At 45.3% G+C, this 22,449-nt stretch overlaps 1 protein-coding gene across 2 annotated transcripts in view; it reads left to right on the top strand.

Annotated features, from left to right (window-relative positions):
- Nucleotides 1–22,449, top strand: part of GPD1L (glycerol-3-phosphate dehydrogenase 1 like) — a 121,555-nt gene that overhangs the window by 43,045 nt on the left and 56,061 nt on the right. Inside the window, exons 6-8 of one of the 2 annotated variants that reach the window (XM_072726616.1) lie at nucleotides 9,132–9,365; nucleotides 9,908–10,014; nucleotides 17,089–19,997. In XM_072726616.1, the coding sequence (XP_072582717.1) occupies nucleotides 9,132–9,365; nucleotides 9,908–10,014; nucleotides 17,089–17,185 (438 nt within the window). In that variant the 3' untranslated portion in view covers nucleotides 17,186–19,997. Of the gene's footprint in view, nucleotides 1–9,131; nucleotides 9,366–9,907; nucleotides 10,015–17,088; nucleotides 19,998–22,449 lie in introns of those variants that run through there. The other variant, XM_072726617.1, reaches the window with a different exon arrangement.

The raw sequence follows: 22,449 nt of genomic DNA, 5'->3' as shown, positions 1-22,449 counted from the left end.
TACACAGTTTAGGCACTGGCTTTGGCTGTGCTTTGTTTATTTTTTTGGTTGAGATTTTTATGTGTTTTTAATAGTCCTTCATTAAACTAATGACCACTTGACAGCAGGAGCATCATGAATGCCTAATTGCTCAGCACCCGTCTGTGTTGTTCCAAAGCAGTTTTTAAGTGACTGGATATTTCTGGTGGTGGGTGGAGAAGCTGTGAGATCCTGCCCAGAACAAAGGGTGCTTGAGGGAGAAGAAAGCTTCTGGATGGAGGGTTCTGGAAAGGCTTCTACTAATGGGACCTCATGCTGGTCTTGTGTCTGAACTTAGACTTGCTTTTCATTTTTGTTGGCAGGAAGCCTGTAAGTGGATCTGTGCCTGCTACCAGGACAGAGGGTGGTTCCTGGGGGGCAGAGACTGATGGGGGTTGAGGAACATTTATCGTCTTTCCTCTGGCTGTCTTTGAAACAGGATCAGTTACCATCATTCCTGTCAGCTTGCATCAGAGCTGGGATTTTTGCCTTGCATCAGAGCTGGAATTTTTGAAAACCGAGAAACAGGCACTTTTGGCAGTAACTGAGTCTAACTGTTCCATCATACAGATAAGGAGACAGAGATCCAAAGAGATTAAATCACTCAAATGTAGCAAATATTGGCACAGTTGAAGTATGAACATGGGTTCCAAGAATCTTAGTCTGGTGTTCTTTGGTTACCATGTACAGCCTGATTTTTCTGATTTGGTCCAGTTGACTAAGATGAACCTCTCCCTTGTCAGAGGCTGCCAAAGCAAGGACAAATGGACGTGTGTTTCTTTTATTACATAATTAATAGGGGTATTTTTGTTTTTTTCTGATTATAAAAGTAGTGCACAATCATTGTGTTTCACCCAACAAAAAGATGTAAAGAAAGTAAAAGTCACCGATAATTCCTAAATTCTGATAAAACCATTGTTGATGGTTTTCGTATTCCTTCCAATCCTTTTAGTGAGGGTACATATATATATGGCCCCTTTTAAAAACAAAAACTAGATCTTACTATTCAAGTAGTTTGACATGTTTTATTCTTTCACATTAAATTAACAGTCTTTAGTAATTTTCATTCTAGCAAAGAAATGTACATTCTTTTTTGAATGTATTTCAAAACATGAGGGGCATTTAAGTTACAAAAAAAAAAAAAAAAGAAAAAAAAGAAAGAACAGCTCGCTACAAGAATAAAACCAAAAAGAAAATTTAAGGTTTTATGCAAAATCATTTTGTAGCAGTGCAGTTTTACTGCCTTTATAATGTGGCTTTACCGGGCAGCCCAAGTGGCTCAGTGGTTTAGCGCCGCCTTCAGCCCAGGGCCTGATCCTTGAGTACCGTGATCGAGTCCCACGTTGGGCTCCCTGCATGGGGCCTGCTTCTCCCTCTGCCTGTGTTTCTGCCTCTCTGTGTGTGTGTCTCTCACGAATTAATAAATAAAATCTTAAAAAAAAAAAAAAGAATGTCCTTTACTTCTAGCCTGTATTAATCTCCAGTAAGGGAATATCTTTTTATTTTTGATTTTTTAAAAGATTTTATTTACTTGAGAGAGAGACACAAAGATAGCCAGAGAGAGCATGAGTGGGGAAGAGAGGGAGAAGCAGGCTTACCACTGAGCAGGGAGCCTGACGTGGGGCTCGATCTCAGGGCCCTTTTATCACGACTGGAACTGAAGACAGCTGATGCTCAACTGACTGAGCCATTCAGGCACCCTGGGAATATCTTTTATTTTTTTTAAGATTTTATTTATTTATTCATGAGAGAGGCAGAGAGAGAGAGAGAGGCAGAGACACAGGCAGAGGGAGAAGGAGGCTCCATGCAGGGAGCCCGACGTGGGACTCAATCCCGGGTCTCCAGGATCACACCCTAGGCTGAAGGTGGCGTTAAACCGCTGAGCCACCTGGGCTGCCCAGGAATATCTTTTTAAAATATCAACTTTATTGGGCACATGGGTAGCTTAGTGGCTGAGTGCCTGCCTTTGGCTCAGGTCGTGATCCCAGGGTCCTGAGATCAAGTTCCTCATTGGGCTCCCCACAGGGAGCCTGCTTCTCTCTCTGCCTATGTCCCTACCTCTCTCTGTGTGTCTCTCATGAATAAATAAATAAAATCTTTTTAAAAATAAAATAAAAAATAAATATCTTTATTTAAGCATAATTCATGTATATAACCTGCATCCATTTAAAGTACCTAATATAGTGGGTTTTAAAAGTTGTGTACATGTGCCCTGAAAATCACCACCATAATATAGAACATTTCCATGATCCCCAAGCTATTCTTCATGTCCTTTTCACTCTTTACCCCAGCCAGGCAGCCGCTGATCTGCTTTTGTACATTACAGTTTGTATTTTCTAGAACTTTCATAATGCAGTTGTACAGTATCTACTCTTCTACGTGTGGCTTCTTTCACTGAGGGTGAATCTTTGTTTTAATGTAAATTTTAAGTGGCACTTATAGAAAAGCACAAAAATCATAACTGTACAGCTCAAACTTATGTTATTTTTAACAGATGCTTTATCAGGATTAGGTTTCATTAACAGAGACCCAAAATAATAGTGGCTGAACACAGTAGAAGTTAATTTCTTTCTTATGTACAAATCCTGAATCCATGTTATAGCTTCATACCACAGAATTCTCAGGGAGCCAGGCTCATTCCTTGCTTGTAAGGGTAGGTCCTTATCGTGTTCTAAAATGATGACCAGAGTTCCAATGGTCACATCTGCCTCCCAGGCAATAGGGTGAAAAAAAAAGAAAGAATAAAGGGCATGTGATGGCTGTCCTTTAAGGTACATTCTGGGAAGTCACATTGTAATAATTTGGCTTCATCTCAATGGGCAGTACTTAATGGTGTGACTATACCTAGCTGCAAGGGACATTGGGAAATAGTTTTTTTTCCCTCCCTTGGTTAGCTATATACTTACATGAAAGTCAGGGACTCTATGACTCTGGAAGAAAGTAGATTGGGGGATAAACCCTTAATCGGTGGCACAGCCACATGACATTCCCTTGTAGGGCTGTTCTATAGTGAGGTTAAGCCCCCTGATGTCAGGGCATGTAAGTTCCTTCCAGGGACTGAGATAAACCAAGCTGTGATACACAGCCTCATGCCTCATGGCTAGCCAGGGCCACTGCTGGATCCTGACAGCCCTGTGGCTATTTGCATTGACATTCGAATTAATCAAAACTAAATAAAAAAATTAACAGTTCAATTTCTGAGTCACAGTAACCCCATTTCAAAGACTCAGTTGCCACATGAGTCTTAAGTGAGTCTCAGGTGGCCAGTGACGACTCTGTTGCATCTGCAGACATAAAACATTTAGATCATGGGGCACCTGGGTGGCTCAGTGGTTGAGCATCTGCCTTCAGCTCAGGTCATGATCTCGGAGTCCTAGGATTGAGTCCCACATCAGGCTCCCTGCAGGAAGCCTGCTTCTCCATCTGCCTATGCCTTTGCCTCTCTGTATCTCTCATGAATAAATAAAATCTTAAAACAAAACAAAACATTTAGATCATTGCAGAACCTTCTACCGGATATCACTGCTGAATCTAAGGCCTTCTCATTGGGGTGCCCAGCCTGGTGGGCTAATTGTGGGCTTGACCTCAGCCCTCCTTGAACCTCAGCCAGGCTGGCTTATGTGGAGCCCAACCTGCAAGCTGTACATGGTGCCCTCTGCAATCAGAGTTCTCCTTTAGGCCTAGAGGATCAGGAGCTGGCCTCCGGCAGAATCAGAGGGAGTGTTGCCCGTACAGCAGTGACCCATTGCCAGGCTTTCACTGGAAGCCTGCGTCCTAGGCAGTGAGAGTGTTTGTGTAACCTGCAGGTAGCCTGGGCTGCTTCTCCACTTTTACATTCTTTCCATGAGAGGCTAGAAGTGGAAGGAATGAAGTCCCATCCACCCCGCCCTGGTTCAGAATTGCAAAGACAGCACCTCAGGGCAAGTGATTGCCTCTGAGCAGTGCCATAACCCAGGAAATGGGGAAGGGCTTAAGCACGTCTGTCTTCTGAAAATCATGGTATTTTTAGCTCCAGAATAGTTTAAAGCAGATTTAAATGCACAGTGGATAATGATAACTTTCACAGCTGAGCGATCTCAGAGGACATCTGCTCGGATGCTATTCAAACACGATCTGACTGGCTCAGTGTGTTTATTTTTCTTTTGACAGTGATAAGTGGTAGAGGGAGAGAGCGAGGGTTTCAAGATCCATCATAAGGCGATTAAACTGGATCCGTGCCCAGGGTCCCCTTGGAAGGGAGGAGTTTACCCGGCAGTGGCCTCCTACTTCTCGCCTCTCCACCCCCACCGTGGGGAGGTCAGCCATCTAGGGGAAACTAAGGTAGTCCTCACCTGTGTGCCCTCTGGTGAAGGGGTCACATAAAGGCCAAGAAGGTGGCTGCAGTCCCGGGCCATGAGTAGTCTCGTCTGCCTTTTCTCTGAGAGCAGTGACACGAAGGGTCAGAAGCATTGCTCTGGGGACGCCTGGGTGGCTCAGTGGTTAAGCATCTGCTTTCAGCTCAGGTCATGATCCTGGGGTCCTGGGATCAAGTCCCACATCGGGCTCCCCAAAGGGAGCCTGCTTCTCCTCTGCCTGTGTCTCTGCCTCTCTCTGTGTCTCATGAATAAATAAATAAAATCTTAAAAAAAAAAAAAAAAAGAAGCTCAGGGCTCAATCCACACAGCTCCTACTTGGATGCTTCCAGTGACTGAGAGCTCACTCCTTTACCTCCAAGCCCTTCTGGTTGGGTGAGGTCAGCTGATCCTATTAGAAAGTTCTTATCTTAAACCCAAAGTGGCCCCTCTGTGCCTTTCATTTACTGATCTAGAGCAGCACAGTGTGATCTACCCCCCTGGAGAGAACTTTGGAGCCAGGCTGCCTCGTCCTGCAGGTACGCCACCTTGTGACCTTGGGCCAGCTACTTACCCTGTGGGGGAGTTTCCTCACCTCTCCCTGAGCATGATCATAGGACCCATTTTGTAGGAATGTTGTGAAGATTAAATCAGGTAATAACAACTGGAAGCACTTAGAGCAGTTCAATAAAGTTAACCTATTTTCATTATTTCCCCCCATAAATCTGTTCTTCTCCTAAGCCGACCGTCCTTATCTCCCAAGCCCACCTGCAGGCCAGAGAAGCACTCCCCTTGGACATCTGATGGCAGAGGGTTCAGGAAGGTCTCCGACCCTGTGCGGGAGGAGAGGTCGGGCCAAGTTTGCCATACCATGGGGAACAGAGTGGCCCTGTGGCTCCAAGCACTGGGACTGCCTCATTAACCAGCAAGGTATTCTCAGTAAGCTGCTCAACCTCCATGAGCCAGACTGGAGGCGAGGGACACGTGTGCCAAGGCTGTCACCAGAATTCAGATGAGACTGTGTATGCAGTGGACTCACTATAGGCACTTTATAATAATCCCTCCCTCTTCCTCTGGTAGGAAGTCGTTTTATCTCTCATTCAGTCTATAGACATGCACTGAGGTTGGTTCGCTAAGTGACCTCCAGGAGGGGTCACGTTGTGAAGGGGACACAAGAGACAGTGCAGGAGGCATCAGAGAGCCATTTCACCAGTCTAACCGTTTGGATCCTAGGCCTTGGCATGTTGACATGGTCATGCCAGTATAGCCATTCAGCAGGCTCACCCGACGGTTAGCCTGGTGGCCTCTGAACTCAGACCCCCTCCATGTCCCCAGGTGTCTTTTTTTGTCACCACTGTACCATCCCACTGATCTGCAGACTCAGAGCAGGTCACAGTGGTGCAGGCTTCTGGAGGAAATGCCATCACCCGAAAGGGCTTGAAAGACTTTTATCCAAGCCCTGAATGTTATCCCTGAAGCCCAGAATGCTCAGAGAGGTAGAGCAGTGGTTCTCGGGTCACACAGCAGTGAGGCAGAGAAGCAGAGGCTAACCGGGTATCAAGGCACATCCTTCTGGTGTCTCCCATGGCTCCCTTAGTCTGGCTGCTTTGCCAGGAGGGGTGTCTGGGTCTGTTTGGACATAGCCTTGGGTCTTCTTATCATCCCCGGCTCGTCTTTGCACAGGTGGTGAAGGGGGTTGTTTCGCCCCTCACCCTCTCAGCGCTCCTTTCCCACTGCCTCTCCCCTCTCCCCTCACGGGAGGCTGCAGACCTAAGAGTGCACCAAGCCAGGAGCTGCCCACTTTCTGCCTCAGGTAGCAGAGGCCGTGGTACTTGAGGATGGAGAGGTGCCGTGGGGGGGCTGATGACACCTGCAGTTCCCATTGCCTGTGTGGCAGGAAGGGGTTGGGAGGCTTTTGCAAGTACGGACAGAAGTTAGTACCTTAGGAAAACAAACATAGGCTCTCTGCTTGGGCTGTTAATGCAGAAGACCCGGTTCCTGGTCAGCTCCACCTACAGCTGTAGGAAGCCAGGTCTACGTGGAGTCTGGCCTTTGTAAGGGGAGAGTGAGTCACCTGGAAGCTACTTTGTTGGTCTGTTAGAAGAGCGCATAACCTCCCTGGGAAACCATCTAGAGCACAGAAAGAGTGCAAATTCGTCTAAAACCCGCACATGCTTATGCCAGCATTCTGATAATTTTTTAGAGAATTTTTTTTTTAACTTTTCCTTTTACATGTCATTAGCCTTGAGAAGAATAGCCAGCAATCAGAGAAAGCCCTGGGATTATTCCTGAGCAAGAGATCAAGATAGATTCTGGGAGCCATCCACTCCTATCCCCTGTTCTAGCCCTCTTCATTGGAAGAGAGGCTTCTGTTTTATTGGTGTATTGGAAGTAGACAAAAGCTTCTGCAGGGCTCAATGGGGTTTTTTTTCTTTTTTTTCCATCTGCAATGGCTTTGTGTCTTCAGTCTCCTGGTGAGCGATAGCTGTGTTTAAATGGCCAGCTCTGTTTCTCTGGGTGAGCCTGGCCGCATCAATGCTATGCTTCATGTATTTTATTAGAAACTGCATATCAACCAGGGAAGACATTTTTCTCTCCAGTTCTGTTTTTAACCTCATCCCTCAGATTTCACAGGCCTGATGTTTTAAGAGATATTCTTTCATTAATTTAAAAAAAAAATGCTTTGTTTTTGAGGAAAGATGTGCTTATTTTCATTTCCTTTTTTTTTTTTTTTAAGATTTTATTTATTTGAGACAGGAGAGAGAGGGAGAGAGAGCATGAGCAGGGGAGGGGGCAGAGGGAGGAGCAGACTCCCTTCAGAGCAGGGAAGCCAGATGTGGAGCTCCACCCCAGGACCCCAGGATCATGACCTGAGCCCAAGGCAGAAGCTCAACTGACTGAGCCACCTAGGCGCCCCTGATTTTCTATTTGTTACCAATTAGCTTCATATTTTAAGATCTCTACAGGCACAAATTCATAGGTAGTCACCAGGTATTATGGAAAAATGCTAGTATGGTTAGACAAAGGCAAAATATTTGCATTTTCCCTGGCATCAAGTGTTCTTGGTGAAGGAGCTTTGGTAAAGTGGAAAGGGCTAGGAACCCCAGGGACTTTACTGAAGTCCCAAGTGAATGATGCATGCAGGCATTACTTGTTTGGTTTTACGTTGGATTTGAGGCCCAGCTCAGACACCCCATCCTCCGTGCAGCCTTCCCCGCTTTGAAATGAAGCTTGTGGCTCCCACCACTCCTCAGCACACTCTTGCCCTTCTGTCTCTTGATGCACTCTGTTGCCTCTTACGGCAACTGTATTGTCCATTCTTTGGGCACAAACTCTGTGTCCCATTCTGTCTTTGCCATTCCTCATTGGGTGGCACCCTCAGCCCCCATGTCCCACAGCCCCACTCTCTGGGCCCTGTGTAGAGCTTCCCACACAGGGCATGCTTAGTACACATAGGATGAAATGAAAATCAGGTTTTTCGGTACCTCTTGTGGAACATCCGTTTCTGCCCAGGTTATAATTACATGCACACGTCTTCTTTTCCTATGAGGCCAGAGGATGTCAGACTTTATCTGTAAGGGCCACATAGGAAACATTGTGGGCTCTGTGGCCCATACGGTGTGTGTCACAACCACTCAAATCTGCTGTTAACAGCACCAAGGCAACCACAGATGGCACACAAACGAGCAGGGGGGCCTGGCTTCTAGTACAACATTTACAAAAACAGGCAGTTGGCTCTTAGTTTGCTGATCCCTGAACCAGATTATCAGCTTCTGAAGAGGCAGTCTCTGTCTTATCTGCCCTGTACAGAGCAGAGTGCCATGCAAGAGTGGGGCCCCCACGAATGCCTGCATAGGGATAAGTGAAACAAAAGGTGGAAACTTGAGCAGCACATATGCAGACATACTGACCCACCTCCACTCCCAGGTGCACATCCAACAGAAATGCCTGCACATGGTCACCAAAGGACATGCGCCAGCATGGCCACAGCAGCACCATTTGGGGTGGCCGCAGACTGGGAACTGCCCCATTGCCAATCAATAAGGGAACGGCTGAAAAAAGCTATGCCGTGTATTCACGCAGTAGAATGCAGTGCAGCAACGAAAATAAATATGCTTTATGTAAAAATACAACTAAATCTCACAAACATGATGGCAAATTGAGACAGAAACACAAATGATGACATACTGTATAATTCTAGTCACGTAAAATTTAAAAACAGGCAAAGCAAATACCTGTGTTGTTAGAAGTCAGGGGAATGGTTACCTTTGTGGGGGTGGTGCCTGGGAGGGGGTGTGAGGGTGGCTTTCTGAGGGCTCTGGTTATGTTCTGTTTCTCCATTAGGGTGCTGGTTACAAGAGTATGTTCAGTTTGTGGGAATATCACCAAGCCATATACTTAGGACCTGCATACTTTTCCATGGGAATCTTATAGTTCAATAAGGCATTTGATTTTAAAGGGAGGGGGGTGCAATTTGTCCAAACAGTATTTAACCAGAGCCTCCAATCAACCACCCTAATTCTCTGGCTGGTGCTCCCCAACTGCTGATTCCTACTAACCCCAGCCTGGGCTCTGGCTCCTCTAAACGGGAGAGTGGAAGTCTGGAGCCTTCTTTCATCTCTGGCAGTCGGGGCAGGAGAGCAGGGGCTGGGGCCGGGCAGGAGCCGGCGGAGCACTCTGAGGGCGGACTGGGGGGCGCTGCCGCCCCCCTCACCTTTGCGGCATCCTCGTCAGTGGCCCGTGTCTGACAGGCACCCCTGGGCTTCCCCGTCTCCTTCACAGAACATCGTAGCAGTGGGAGCCGGGTTCTGCGACGGCCTTCACAGCGGGGACAACACCAAAGCAGCTGTCATCCGCCTGGGGCTCATGGAGATGATCGCCTTCGCCAGGATCTTCTGCAAGGGCCAGGTGTCCACGGCCACCTTCCTGGAGAGCTGCGGCGTGGCCGACCTCATCACCACCTGCTACGGAGGCCGGAACCGCAGGGTGGCTGAGGCGTTTGCCAGAACTGGGAAGGTAGCCACTGGCCTTTCCCCCCCGCCAGCCCATCTGCCCTAACTTGAGACCCCTGGGCTGGGGTGAGCCACTGGCCAGTGAAGATAGAGGCCAGCATTTGTCATTTGCTAGGCATATCCTGTTGACATTTGTCTGCTTTCACTTCAAAGTACCTCCACCTTAGCCTTTTAGCTTCTATGTCTCTTTCCATTGGCTTGCAGCAGAGGATGGCAGCTCCGCCCCTGCCCCCAACTCGCCTCTTGAAATAAGTGATTATCTATACTTCTTTTTTTTTAAAAAAAAGATTTATTTATTTGAGAGAGAGAGAGAGAGAGTGTGTGTGCATGCACACAGTGGGGGAGTGGGAGGAGCAGAGGGAGGGGTGAGAGAGAATCTCGAGCTGACCCCACTTTCAAGCACAGAGCCCAACCTGGGGCTCAGTCTCATGACCCCGAGATCATGACCCGAGCCCTAAACCAAGAGTCAGACACTTAACTGACTGTGCCACCCAGGCGCCCCCACTCTCTAGTCTTTACCATAGGGTTTTCGTCCTTGTTTTTAAGACCATCGAAGAATTGGAGAAAGAGATGCTGAATGGACAGAAGCTCCAAGGACCTCAGACTTCTGCCGAAGTGTACCGGATCCTGAAACAGAAGGGGATGGTTGACAAGTAAGTCCCCCCACTGTCCCTGAGCCCACAGAAGGGCCACCGCCTGCCCCCCTCACGACCACCAGCCCTGTGGGTACATGTGGGCATGGCTGAGTGCGGAACTCCACTGGAATAGTTCTGCCCTTAGTGTGAGGAACATCTTCCTGCCCTGAAAATGAGTGTTGATACGAACTAGGCTCAAGTTCAGGGAGAAGAACTCAATTCTCTCTCTCTCTCTCTCTTTTTTTTTTTTTTTAAGATTTTATTTATTTATTCATAGACACAGAGAGAGAGAGAGAGAGGCAGAGACACAGGCAGAGGGAGAATCAGGCTCCACACAGGGAGCCCGATGTGGGACTCGATACTGGGTCTCCAGGATCACATCCCAGGCTGCAGGCGGCGCCAAACCGCTGCGCCACCGGGGCTGCCCTCTCTCTCTCTCTTTTTTTTAAAGATTTTATTTATTCATGAGAGACAGAGAGAGGCAGAGACACAGGCAGAGAGAGAAGCAGGCTCCTCGCAGGGAACCTGATGTGGGACTTGATCCCAGGACCCTGGGATCACACCCTGAGCCGAAGGCAGATGCTCAACCACTGAGCCACTCAGGCATCTCTTTTTTTTTTTTTGAGAGATAGAGGGTGTGTGCATGTGAGGGGAAAGGGGAGGTGGGGGGGAGAAGGTGCCAGGGGAGAAGGGCAGAGAGAGAAAGAGAATCCTAAGGAGGCTTTACACCCAGTACAGAGCCCGATGAAGGGCTTGATCCAGGACCCTAAGATCATCAGCTGAGCCAAAATCAAGAGTTAGATGCTCAACTGACTGAGCCCCCCAGGCGCCCTAAGAAGAACTCAGTTTTATAAAGCATGTTAGGAAACATGAAGTTTGAAGTTCTAGTTTTATAAAGCATGTTAGGAAACATGAAGTTTGAAGTTCTAGTGTATCCTGCAGGGTGTTTGGTAAGAGCTACATGTCATAAGTTTTGAATTAAAAAAAAAAAAGATTACCTTGTTATTTGTTTTAAAAAGATATAGTCTTGTTAATAAAAAGCCAAACAATTCAGAAAAGAAGAGAATTACCCCAGAATTCTAGCACTGGAAGTGACCTGTGTTAAGGTTTGGGGAGCAGCTCTGCAGTCTCTGTGTCCCGTGGATGGATGGGTGTATCCAGCCTCCAGTGCCCCACCGGGCTGGTCAGCTATTAAAGGTGGGCTTGGGATAGTTTGATTTGCCCCGGATCAAGGAAATAAACCCTGTAGCACCACAAAAGCTGCCAGCCTCTCTGCGGCTGCCCTGTGGCCCTCTGTCTTGCTCATTTGCTGAGCCGTCTTCCATAACCTTGATGGCAGCGACACCACCTAATAAACGCATACACAGCATACTCTGTGGGTCCTTGGCTCCTCAGGAGGGAGCGGGGAGGTTTGCTTGCTTGGGAGAGGAGGGGACTGGGCGGCTGAGCAGACACTGCCATTTGTGGCCAATAGTGCACACTCGTCTCCCTGAGCCAGTGATGGTTATAGGCGTGTCTGCTCGTTCTCTGGTGTGTCTCCCTCCTCCTCAGGTCAGTGCACGTGTCTCTTGGTCCTGACCACATGCCTTTACCTCCCCTACACCCAGCTCTCCTCTCTGGACCAGTACAAACTGATCAACCCATAGAGTTCCCTGTGGCAAGTTGAAAATGAGGGCAGACAGGACATTTGTCTTCCTTCTTTCATTAGCATTATATTTTTCTGAAATGGCTTTCAAAACCAGCCAGGCAGAGATGGAAGTCATAAACAGGCCTCCAGAAGAGGAGAATTACCGTTAAATCATGACTAAAAGGAAAACACCTCCTAGGTGCATGGTTTTCCCTACATACTTCAACGGCAAATGGTAATGTGTTTGAGTGTGGTGGGGCTACTTTAATAAACACTGAGTAGTTATCAGGAATTTTTTTTAAAGTCTTTAGAAAATACTTGAGTGCTAGTGGATGAAAATTGTCTCCCAATCATGGTTTTAAAGTGGCACCTGTGTGTGACCATGGGATGTATTTGATAGGCTTCTATGAATGGATGAGTTGGCTGGTGTTATATTCATCATGGAACTTGGGGAGGCTATAGACTGGAATTGGCATTCTGGGATCAGTACCTGCCTGTTTTTAAAAAGTAGGTGTTGGAGCGCCTGGGTGGCTCAGTCAGTGAAGCGTCTGCCTTCGGCTCAAGTCATGATCTCGGTCCTGGGATTGAGCCCTGCATCAGGCTCTCTGCTCAGCGAGGAGGCTGCTTCTCCCTCACCCTCTGCACCTCCCCCTGCTTGTGCTCTCTCTCTCTCTCTCTCTCTCTCAAATATATAAAATCTCTTAAAAGCAGGTGTAGGGGCTCTGGGAGTCTCAGTCAGTTAAGTGTCTGACTCTTGGTTTTGGCTCAGGTCATGATCTCAGGGTCCTGGGAGTAAGCCCCCTGTCAGGCTCCGAGCTCAGCCTGAAGTCTGCTTGAGATTCTCTCTTCCTCTCCTTCTGCCCCGCCTGCCCATGCTTTCTGTCTCTTTCTCAAATAAGTCTTAAAAAAAGAAAAGAAAAAAAAGGCAGGCGTAATCAAGCAAGTGAAACTTGGCTCTGAGCAGATGCCCTTCCTCCATCTTGTCCCATTTTCTTTCTTCTGTTTAGAAACTAAACAGACTGTGCCTGTGCTTAATGAGGTCACTGCCCGTTTGGAGGGGACATGGTTTCTCCAGGTTGCAGTGTAGACGTCTTAGGGGCTCTCCCTTCCCCTGCACCCACCTCCCAGCGCTGCTCAGGCAACCCTTGAGCTCTGCAGTTCTCCCTTGGCATTACCTCTTACCTTGATTTTTTTTTTCCCCTTGTCATCCCAGCCATCACTGCCCAGGTCTTCCTGTCTTTCCTTCTCTGTGGCTAACAGAAAGAGCAGTGAGCAGGCGACAGCACCTACGGCCACCTTGCGGCTTCCCAGCCATGTGGTCTTGGACCGGTCGTATTCTTATCTGTGCCCCAGTTTTCTTTACCCACCAAATAGAACTAGTGGACCTGATGATTGCCATGGTGCCTTCCAGCTCAAGTATTCTAGTTCACAGGCCTTCTGCTCATCCAGAATGATGAGTCCTTAGGTTGGCATTTGGGGCAGCCCTCTCGGTTCTGTACCAACTGAACTTTCTAACACTTAATGTCCTGTAACCTTCTACAACCCCTTCTTCAGTTGAAGCAGATTTCCCTTTGCCCCAGTACCTCCTTCTCAGACTTCTGTGTGCATCTGTCCTCCTGCTGTTGGGCCTGCCTGGATGTACAGGTCAGCCCTGACCACCCTTGAAGCAGCCTGGGCCTGTCCTCAAAGCCACCTTCATCCATACCCTTCAGATGCAAATAACTTTCCTGCCTTGAACATATTGTTTACACAAGTGGTCAGCAAAGTTTTTCTGTAAAGGACCACATTGTAAACATTTAGTCTTTGCAGCCCGCATAGAGCTCTCTGTTGTATATTCTTTTTTTTTTTTTTTTTTTCCTTTTATGGCCCTCAAAACATGTAAGAATTGTCCTCATCTTGCAGGCAGTACAAAACAGGCCATAGGTCAGATTTGTTTCTCAGGCTGTGGCTTGCTGACCCCAGGTTTGCTTGTTTGTTTATATTTTTATTTTAAAGAGATTTTATTTATTCATGAGAGACACACAGAGAGAGGCAGAGACACAGGGAGAGGGAGAAGCAGGCTCCCTGTAGGGAGCCCAATGCAGAACTCAATCCCAGGACCCCAGGATCACACACTGAGCGAAAGGCAGAGAGACGTTCAACCACTGAGCCACCCAGGCATCCCTGAGTCCAGGTTTAGACAGAACTGCTGCTCAGGTGCTGTGGCTTCTTACATGAACATACAATGTTACTTTCATTCTTCAGATTTGGAGAGGGGAGCCCATGCTCTCGGTTTAAAAAAAAAAAAAAAAAAGAACTTTGAGTCCTAGAAAAAGGCACACGGTGAAAAATGACTCCAAATCCCCACTATAGATGCAGGCAGCTGTCTGAACTGTTAGTATGTCCTTCTTTTTATGTAATGGGTGCTGTGCTCTGCGTTGTGCGCTGTCCCTTGCTTTTCCTCACTTGAAGGCGTGATTCGAAGATCATGCCACATCGGCACCAATAAATCTCATTTAATGGCTACAGAACATTCCACTGTGTGGGAGAACAACAGTTTATTTAGCCAGTCTCCTCTGGATAGACAGTAAAGTTGTCTGGGTTTTTCTGCTGTTACAAAATTTGCTTGATTTGATTTCCTTGTGCATGCATCTTTATGAGCATGTGTGAGAATCAGGTGTTTGTGTTCATTTGCTAGGGCTGCCATAACAAAATACCACAGGCTGAGGGGCTTGCACAGCAGAAATTTACTTCTCATGGGCTAGAAGTCTAAAGGTCAAGGTGCCAGCAGTTGCCTTCTTCTGAGGCCTGTCTTTTTGGCTTACAAATGGCCATCTTCACCCCGGGTCTTCATGTGGTCTTCCTTCTGTCCACGTGTGAGTCCTAATCTCCTTTTCTCATAAGGACATCAGTCATATTGGGCTAGGGCCCATACTTATGGACCCCCTTTTAATTTTCTTCTTACAAGTACTGAGGATTAGGACTTCATTGGACAGATTTGGAGGCTGGGGGTACAACTCAGCCCAGAACAATGTTGTAAGCTCTCTGAGGACATCCTGCACCTGGTTGAAGCCTGACACATCTTAAGTCCTTAGTAGCCATTAGTGGGCTGGCTGATTGATTGGCTGATGCCTATATTTTTCATTGAAATACTGTCTTTTGCCCTCCTTTCACCTCTAATCTCATTTAGAGAGCTCTCCAAACTGATCTAATTGGCCTTGTAGTATTTTATGCTGTATAAAACAGCATTTAGATGAGCAGGATAGCCTAGTGGTTGAATGTTGGCTCCAGAGTCAGAAACTGTGCCTCAGTTTCCTTATCTATGGAATGAGGATAAGGAAATTATCCCCCTCATAGGGTGGTTGTGAGGATTAAACAAGTTCCTTAGAAATTCCAATTTCCATAGAAATTCCCCTCCCCCCCCCCCCATACTCCCAATCTCATGTTAGCTTCTAATCTACACAATCCATTTTGGAAGCTCTGTTTATGAAAGTCAGGAGTGGTTTTGGCTGCAAGAGCAATGCCCAGTTAAAAATGCCTTGAGCAATAGGGTTATTTTTCTCATAGAACAAGGACTCTGGAGGTCATTATTGGTGTTGGCACAGTGCCTCTAGATTAGAATCTCAGTGATACTGTTAGTATTCCCTCAGAATCTCAGGATGGCTGCAGCAGCTCCATGCATCACATACACAGCTGCACTCCATGACATGGAGCAGGTACAGTCTCCAGTGCCTCTCAAGGAGAGGAGTATCTTCCCCCAAAGCCCTCAACAGAGATGTTGAGTTCTGCTCTCTAGAACTTGTTTCCTTGGCTAATTCTGGGAGAAAGAAAGGCTGGGAAACTGAGCCTTAGGCTATTGGTAAAAAGTGAAGGGGGTTAGGAATGGCTTTGGGTGGCCACTCATCACCTGCCACCCTGCTTTGGGGACACATAAGTTGTTCTCATCGTAGGATCAGGAGAACTAAGCCATGGAAAGATGAACGAGCTGAAATGTGCAGGCTCTAACTCCCATTCTCAATAGTTCATTGAACAAATACTTGCTGAGCACCTGCCCCCAGCCATGCACTTTGCCAGGCCCCAAGTATGCAGAGGTGAACAAAACATCTAAGGCTCTGTCCTTCAGGAGCTTGCTAGGACCTATTTGGCCATCGTGTGGCTGTGAATATAAACTGTCCCTTACTGCACACCCACCATGTGCCAAGTTATACTCTCTGTATGTTACATGTAAGTCACTTAATACAACAGACCTTAACACAACAGGTCTTGGGCAGCCTGGGTAGCTCAGCGGTTTAGCGCCACCTTCAGCCCGGGGTGTGATCCCGGGGGTCCGGGATCGAGTCCCACATCGGGCTCCCTGCTAGGAGCCTGCTTCTCCCTCTGCCTGTGTCTCTGCCTCTCTCTCTCTGTGTCTCTCATGGATAAATAAATAAAATTAAAAACAAAAACAAAAACACAACAGGTCCTGCCGCATTTTACAGAGGGGTTATGAAACTTGCCCAGAGCAGATAGGCTGTGGGGTCAGATTTGACTGTCCGCCTGACTCCAAAAAATAAAATATTCTGTACCTAAAAAAACCCACAGTGATAGACATATGACCTATCAGGGTTATTTGCTATTCTTAAATTAAGTTGTCATTATAGAATTCCAACTAGATTATTTTCAGAATGGCTTTTAAGATGCTATTGATCCTGTCAAGCTCACTTTGGGTTGAGTGTGTGTGTGTGTGTGTGTGTGTGTGTGTGTGTGTGTGTGTGTGTTTAAAAGCCTGATTGAAATTACCTTTGTTATTTCCTTAGTGATATCTGCTGTTTAAAATACTTGATGAACCAGCTGCACCCTGGGATACTGCTGTCTTTTCTCACAATAGATTATTAACCCTTCCCTTTATACCCTCAGCCATTTCAAACTTTCATTTATATCTGTGTTCACATCTTAGAAGAAAAGCAAAATAAACCCAGCTTCCAACTTGAGATCAGTGCTCTGCTAATTGTGGGTGCCCACGTTGATTCTTGCAGGAGTGTTCCAGACCCGAACTATTTATGGTGATGTGTGGGCTGCCTCATCTTTATCCTTGGATGATCCCTTTTGGAGAAGGGAGAGCAATACCTCCTTGCAATTTAAAATTTATTCTCCAGTCTCTTAAAATATCGACAGAAACTTGAATTCATTCCAGACTTGACCAAGAGTCTAAGCTACAACTCTTCACATAAATGATCAGAGATGCCCCTGCAGGAATTACCCTGTGACTTGTTTGTAGACTGTGTACTCCAAACAAGTAGGTGAAGGATGGTCTAGGTCATACCAACACCTTAGAGCCACAGTGCAGAGGCTTTCTGCCGATCAAATAGGAGTATAGAAGGCATTTGCTTTATTGTCCAATGTAGCACACCCATCTACAATCTGATAGGCAGAAGAGGAAGACTGATTTGTTCTGTAAGGTAAACCAGATGGCCTAACTCGTCTTTTTCACATTTCCTCCCAACCAGGTTCCCGTTGTTTACTGCTGTGTATCAGATCTGCTATGAAGGCAAACCCGTTCAAGAGATGTTGTCTTGTCTCCAGAGCCACCCAGAGCATGTATAAAGTGGCTGGTGCAGCGTGTTGGGGAACACGCTGCCTTTCTGATCAGTCTTTTCCATTCAGATGGAAACAGACTGGGCAACACAATGTTCGCTTGACCATCATCTCGTCATGGGTGCGGATGAATTTTTACCAGTTCATTTTTGAACTGCAAGAAGCAGTTCACTAGCTAAGATGTGGTGGGCAACAAATAGACACATGTGTGAGCGTGTGAGTCTGCGTTCATTTCTCATGCTGTGGATGTTTCTATGAACCAAAATTAAAGGTCCTTTTTAAAAATTTTGAAATTTTCCCACCGTGGTAACTTAGAAGGATGGGAATGAATCTCAGCTAAATTTTTTACATCAGCTCCATATGCATTTGAGTGAAGGGTTTTTTTTTTTTTCTTCTTCTTCTTCTTCTCATTCTCTTAATGTTAAAACTGAACCAGCATTAACATGGTAGAACAGAGGCGTGAGTGTGTTCAAAGATCAACATACTGTAACTTAAACTCTATCTCAAAGCCAGCATAATTAACTACTTTGATTGTGGGTTGGTCTTTTTTTAACAATTAGAGATTTTTAATTAGATGATCCACTTATGTATCTTCCTCTTTGCAGTTTTCTGCATTTTTAGCCTCTTCTCTCTTTATTAGCTGCCAGAATGTGCTTCTCCTAAAGGCTCAGCAGTGGCGGAAGGCAGAAAATGCATCTGGGATTTTCCTGCTGTGACCAGAGTGTTCTACTGATTAATGACCTTTGGATGATGCTTTTTGTTAGGTAGTCCTTTTGTGCAAACATTTCCTGTAAGCCTCACAGATCCACTGAGATGGGACTCCTATTATTTCCTCTTTTGAGTTGTAGTCACTGGTCACCTGGGGAGTCGGGGCAGAGCTGGGTGTCAAGTCCAGTGTTCCTCCACCCCACCAGGGTGCCCAGACCTCACGCATCACTGGGCTGACTTGACCCCCAGCTAATTGGCTGTGGCAGATGCCATGTGCAGCCTTTCCTGAGTCCTTGGCAAGGCTTCCTGCAGCTGAGATTTGCATGGGTTGTTGCCTAGATGGATGCCACTCAAAATGTCATCCTCCCATCAGCTTCACTTAGAGTCTCTCATAAATGCAGGTTCCCAAGTCCCACTCCAGAGCTCCAAAGTGGGGTAAGGTATCTATTCTTTAATATGTCTTCCATGTGTTCCTGATGCTCACTACAACTTGAGAACCACTACTTTAGAAATTTTACCTACATTGGCATTTCTCAAACCACATGCCATAGGAAATGAGCATCCTGGGATCCCATGGTTGTTCTAGGTGTTCTCTGGTAAGGCCAAGTGCGTTTGGGGAAAGCTGCCTCAGCACACCCCTCCTGAAGATGTAGAGTGTATCTTAGCATATCAGTAGAACGTGTCGAACCCAGTGAGTTCCAAATACATTAGACTATGAAGATTCTTTTTGGCAAAGAAACTTGCCAAGTTCTCAAGGGAACACTGCTCTAGGCTGAGGTGACCCGAGGACAGCTCAAGCATACCCTTCACTCCTCGGAAAAGTTAGGATGAAGAACTACCTACCTGTGGTATTGTTAGCTATGAACTTTTACAGTTCAGGCCTGCAATGAATCTTTGATGAAGCTTTAAGGTGACACTGTCAAGTACAACCAAGTAGATGTCAACCTCGCTGAAACGCACATTATGTCAAATAAGTGCTTTTAATTCTAGAATTAGAATGGGAATTACTGTATCTTCTTAAAAGAGATTGATTTCAGGACAGCATTATAGTTACCTTACATAGCACTTGGTAAGTGTTAAGGGAATATATGAATGTCACTTATATATTCATGGATTTTCAGTCACTTTGTGAGATTTTGACTTTTTTTTTTTTTTTAATTTTTCAGCTTGGGACTTTTTTCCTTCTATACCTGAAATGATTGTAGAATAGATTTTTGTGGGAATTTAAAAAACTCAATCCAAAACATTCTGGGGGAGGCATTTTAAATCCTCATACACAGAAGTATATGAAAGCACATGAAATCCACAATTTTCATTGATTTTAGTGCCACTGTTAATCAATTTTTGCTTGTCTCATGATTAATCTTTTTAAAAATGTGTACATAGATAACAAAGTGTTACTTTTAAAGATACTTAAAGGGCTGTAAGCTAATTGTGGTATCTGTTAAGTGGGATAATTAGATGTGAAGAGTTAGGATTTTGTTTTACATATATTCTCATCTGCATTCAGCTTCCTACTCTGAGTTTTGTACTTGACTGTTTTTTCTTTATGAGTGTTCTCTTGCCAATCTGGTCTGCTGACTATATCTTTTGAACATACTTCTGATATCCTGCATATTATGGAAAGAGGCAAATTTTATAAGTTTGTGCTCTGCTAATTGTAGATATTTATTACTCTACGAGTTATCTATTTTTGTAAGCCTGTGGTCCATCATTTATTTTAATTCTCATTTCTTACTAATTATGGTAATAGGGAGGGAGACATCTAGAGGAAAAGCCTAATTTGTACTACTTCAGCCAATCTGTGAATGTAAAAACTTCACTGTTGCCTTGCTATAATCCAACCTACTATAATGTGGAACAAATATCTGTCTTGAAATCCATCCTAGCAGGTTGAGTTGAGCTAAACTCCTTCTGGTTTTTCATCTAACTAAAACATGGCCCCATGGCATCAGCCCACGGAGTGATGAGGTGCCTGTGTACAAAGGGATCTTTCGTTTTTCCACCACTTCTAATCTAAGAGCCTTTTACTTACATGTGTACTGTATCTGTTTACAGACTGTAGGTGGATATAATTTAAAGGCTTGATTTAATAAACATTTAATGCCCCAAACCTGTGCTACTGGCCCTTTTTTTTTAAGTGGTTCTCTCTCTTTTTTTTTTTTTTTTTTTTAAGATTTATTTATTTATTTATGATAGACATAGAGAGAGAGAGAGGGGCAGAGACAGGAGGGAGAAGCAGGCTCCATGCCGGGAGCCTGACGTGGGACTCCAGGATCGCGCCCTGGGCCAAACGCAGGCGCTAAACCGCTGAGCCACCCAGGGATCCCCTGGCCCTTTTTTAAAAAAAAAAAATAATCAGCTTAGTTAAGAGTTTATCTAGCTCAGCTCTTTTTTTCCTGAATTGTGTTGCATTAACAAAAACAAAAAGGTAATTTCTAAAAGAAAGATTTCATCTCTAATCCCACTCCTCAAACACGTCAATTTCCATTTGTCTTCTTCCCATCGCTTGATGACATTTTTATATAATCATAATCGTAGGGTGGAGGCCTTCCAGTTCCAGCTACACAGTGGAGTAATATATTTGAAATCCACACTACCACCACCTCAAATACCTAGTAAAGCTAGTAAGATATGACCAGCATATATAACCAGATCTAATCTCACAGGAATGTGAGGGAAATGCCCAGGAGGTTAAAATAGTTAGGGACTAACCAGAGCAGTAAAGTCACTGAGTGGTTCTGTGGCTTCCAGAGGAGGGTGTGGAAACCTCTCCATTGTCTGAGGGTTTAGATTGTAAAGTCAGTGCTAGAACAAGAGCTTTCCAAGGGCTACCCTGTCAGGGAAAGAAATGGGCTAGAAAACCCATGGATAGGGACAATCAAGGAAGGGGTTCCAGTGGAGAAAAATGTGTCTGCTGAAGACTTACGATCATGAGTCCAGCACCATCAACAGGTTTTGGGTTTGAATTTTGATATCCAGAAAATCACAAACAAAAAGACAAAAAAAGGAACATACCCACTTTGGATCCAAGCTGCACAGGCTTTCCAGAAGTAAGGTCCTATTAAATATGCCCTTTAAAAATTAGAAAATAGGGGATCCCTGGGTGGCTCAGCGGCTTAGAGCCTGCCTTTGGCCCAGGGCATGATCCTGGAGTCCCAGGATCGAGTCCCACATGGGGCTCCCTGGATGGAGCCTGCTCTCCCTCTGCCTGTGTCTCTGCCTCTCTCTCTGTGTGTCTCCCATGAATAAATAAATAAAAATAAAATATTAAAAAAATAAATAAAAATTAGAAAATAATGGCAAAATAACAAGTGTTGGCCAGGTTGTGGTTCTACTGCTCTGGTTGTCAGTTCCCTCCTAGAATTTCATTTATTTATTTTTAAAAGATTTTATTTTTAAGTAATCTATACCCAACATGGGGTTCAAACCCACAACCCCGAGATCAAGAGTTGCACGCTCTCCCCACTGAGCCAGCCAGGTGCCCCTGGAATTTCATTTTACATAAACAAATCTATACTCTCATATGCTTACCCATTTTTCAATTTTTCTTAAGATTTTATTTGACAGCATTGAGAGCATGGCAAAGAGAGAAGGAGAAGCAGTCTCCCCACTGAGCACAGAGCCCAATGTGGGCTCCATGCCAAGACCCCAAGATCATTACCTGAGCCCAAGGCAGACCCTTAACCAACTGAGCCACCCAGACTGCCCCCATCCCCATTTTTCTACACAAAGTAGAGCTTACTAGATATAGTGCTCTGCATCTTGCTTTTTTCACATAACATTCCATCTTAACAGTCTTTCTTATCACCTGCTTGTTTTAAACTGCCTTTTAAAAAACTTTTTATTTTGAAATAATTATAGGTTCAAAGGAGTTGCAAAGGTAGTACGGAGAAGTTTCACATCCCCTTTACCTTACTTACCTGACTATATCAACCCTTAGTTTTTGAAAGTGTATGTTAAAATAATAGTAGCAAAGTACATTCAGTACTATTCTAGAGCTTTGTATGTATGAATTTATTTAATCCTCAAAATTTGTCATTCCTCAATACAGAAGAGGGAACTGAGATACAAAGAAGGCTAAAGAACTTGTCAAAATCACAGAGATCGTCATTATTAAAGGTAGGATTTGAACTCAGGCAGTTTGCCTTAAGAGTTTGTTATACCACCTTCTTTGAGGAATAGCTGTTCGTAGTTTAGCAAAATCAATTTTCTGCAAATTTACACACATGTCCTATGTTCATGTGTGTATAAGATTTTATTTTTTTATTTTTAAAGATTTTATTTATTTATTCATGACAGACTCACAGAAAGAAAGAGAGGCAGAGACACAGGCAGAGGGAGAAGCAGGCTCCATGCAGGGAGCCCCACGGACTCGATCCCGGGTCTCCAGGATCACACCCTGGGCTGAAGGCGGCGCTAAACCGCTGGGTCACCAGGGCTGCCTTGTATAAGATTTTAGAATACTGTTCTAAAACTTCTTAAACTTTAAAAGGCTTTAAGTAATCTCTGCACCCCATGTGGGGCTCGAACTTACAATCCTGAGGTCAGGAGACACATGCTCT

Source organism: Vulpes vulpes, chromosome 11 (assembly GCF_048418805.1).
Source record: "Vulpes vulpes isolate BD-2025 chromosome 11, VulVul3, whole genome shotgun sequence".
NCBI lineage: Eukaryota > Metazoa > Chordata > Mammalia > Carnivora > Canidae > Vulpes > Vulpes vulpes.
This window is presented reverse-complemented; position numbering and strand designations above follow the sequence as displayed.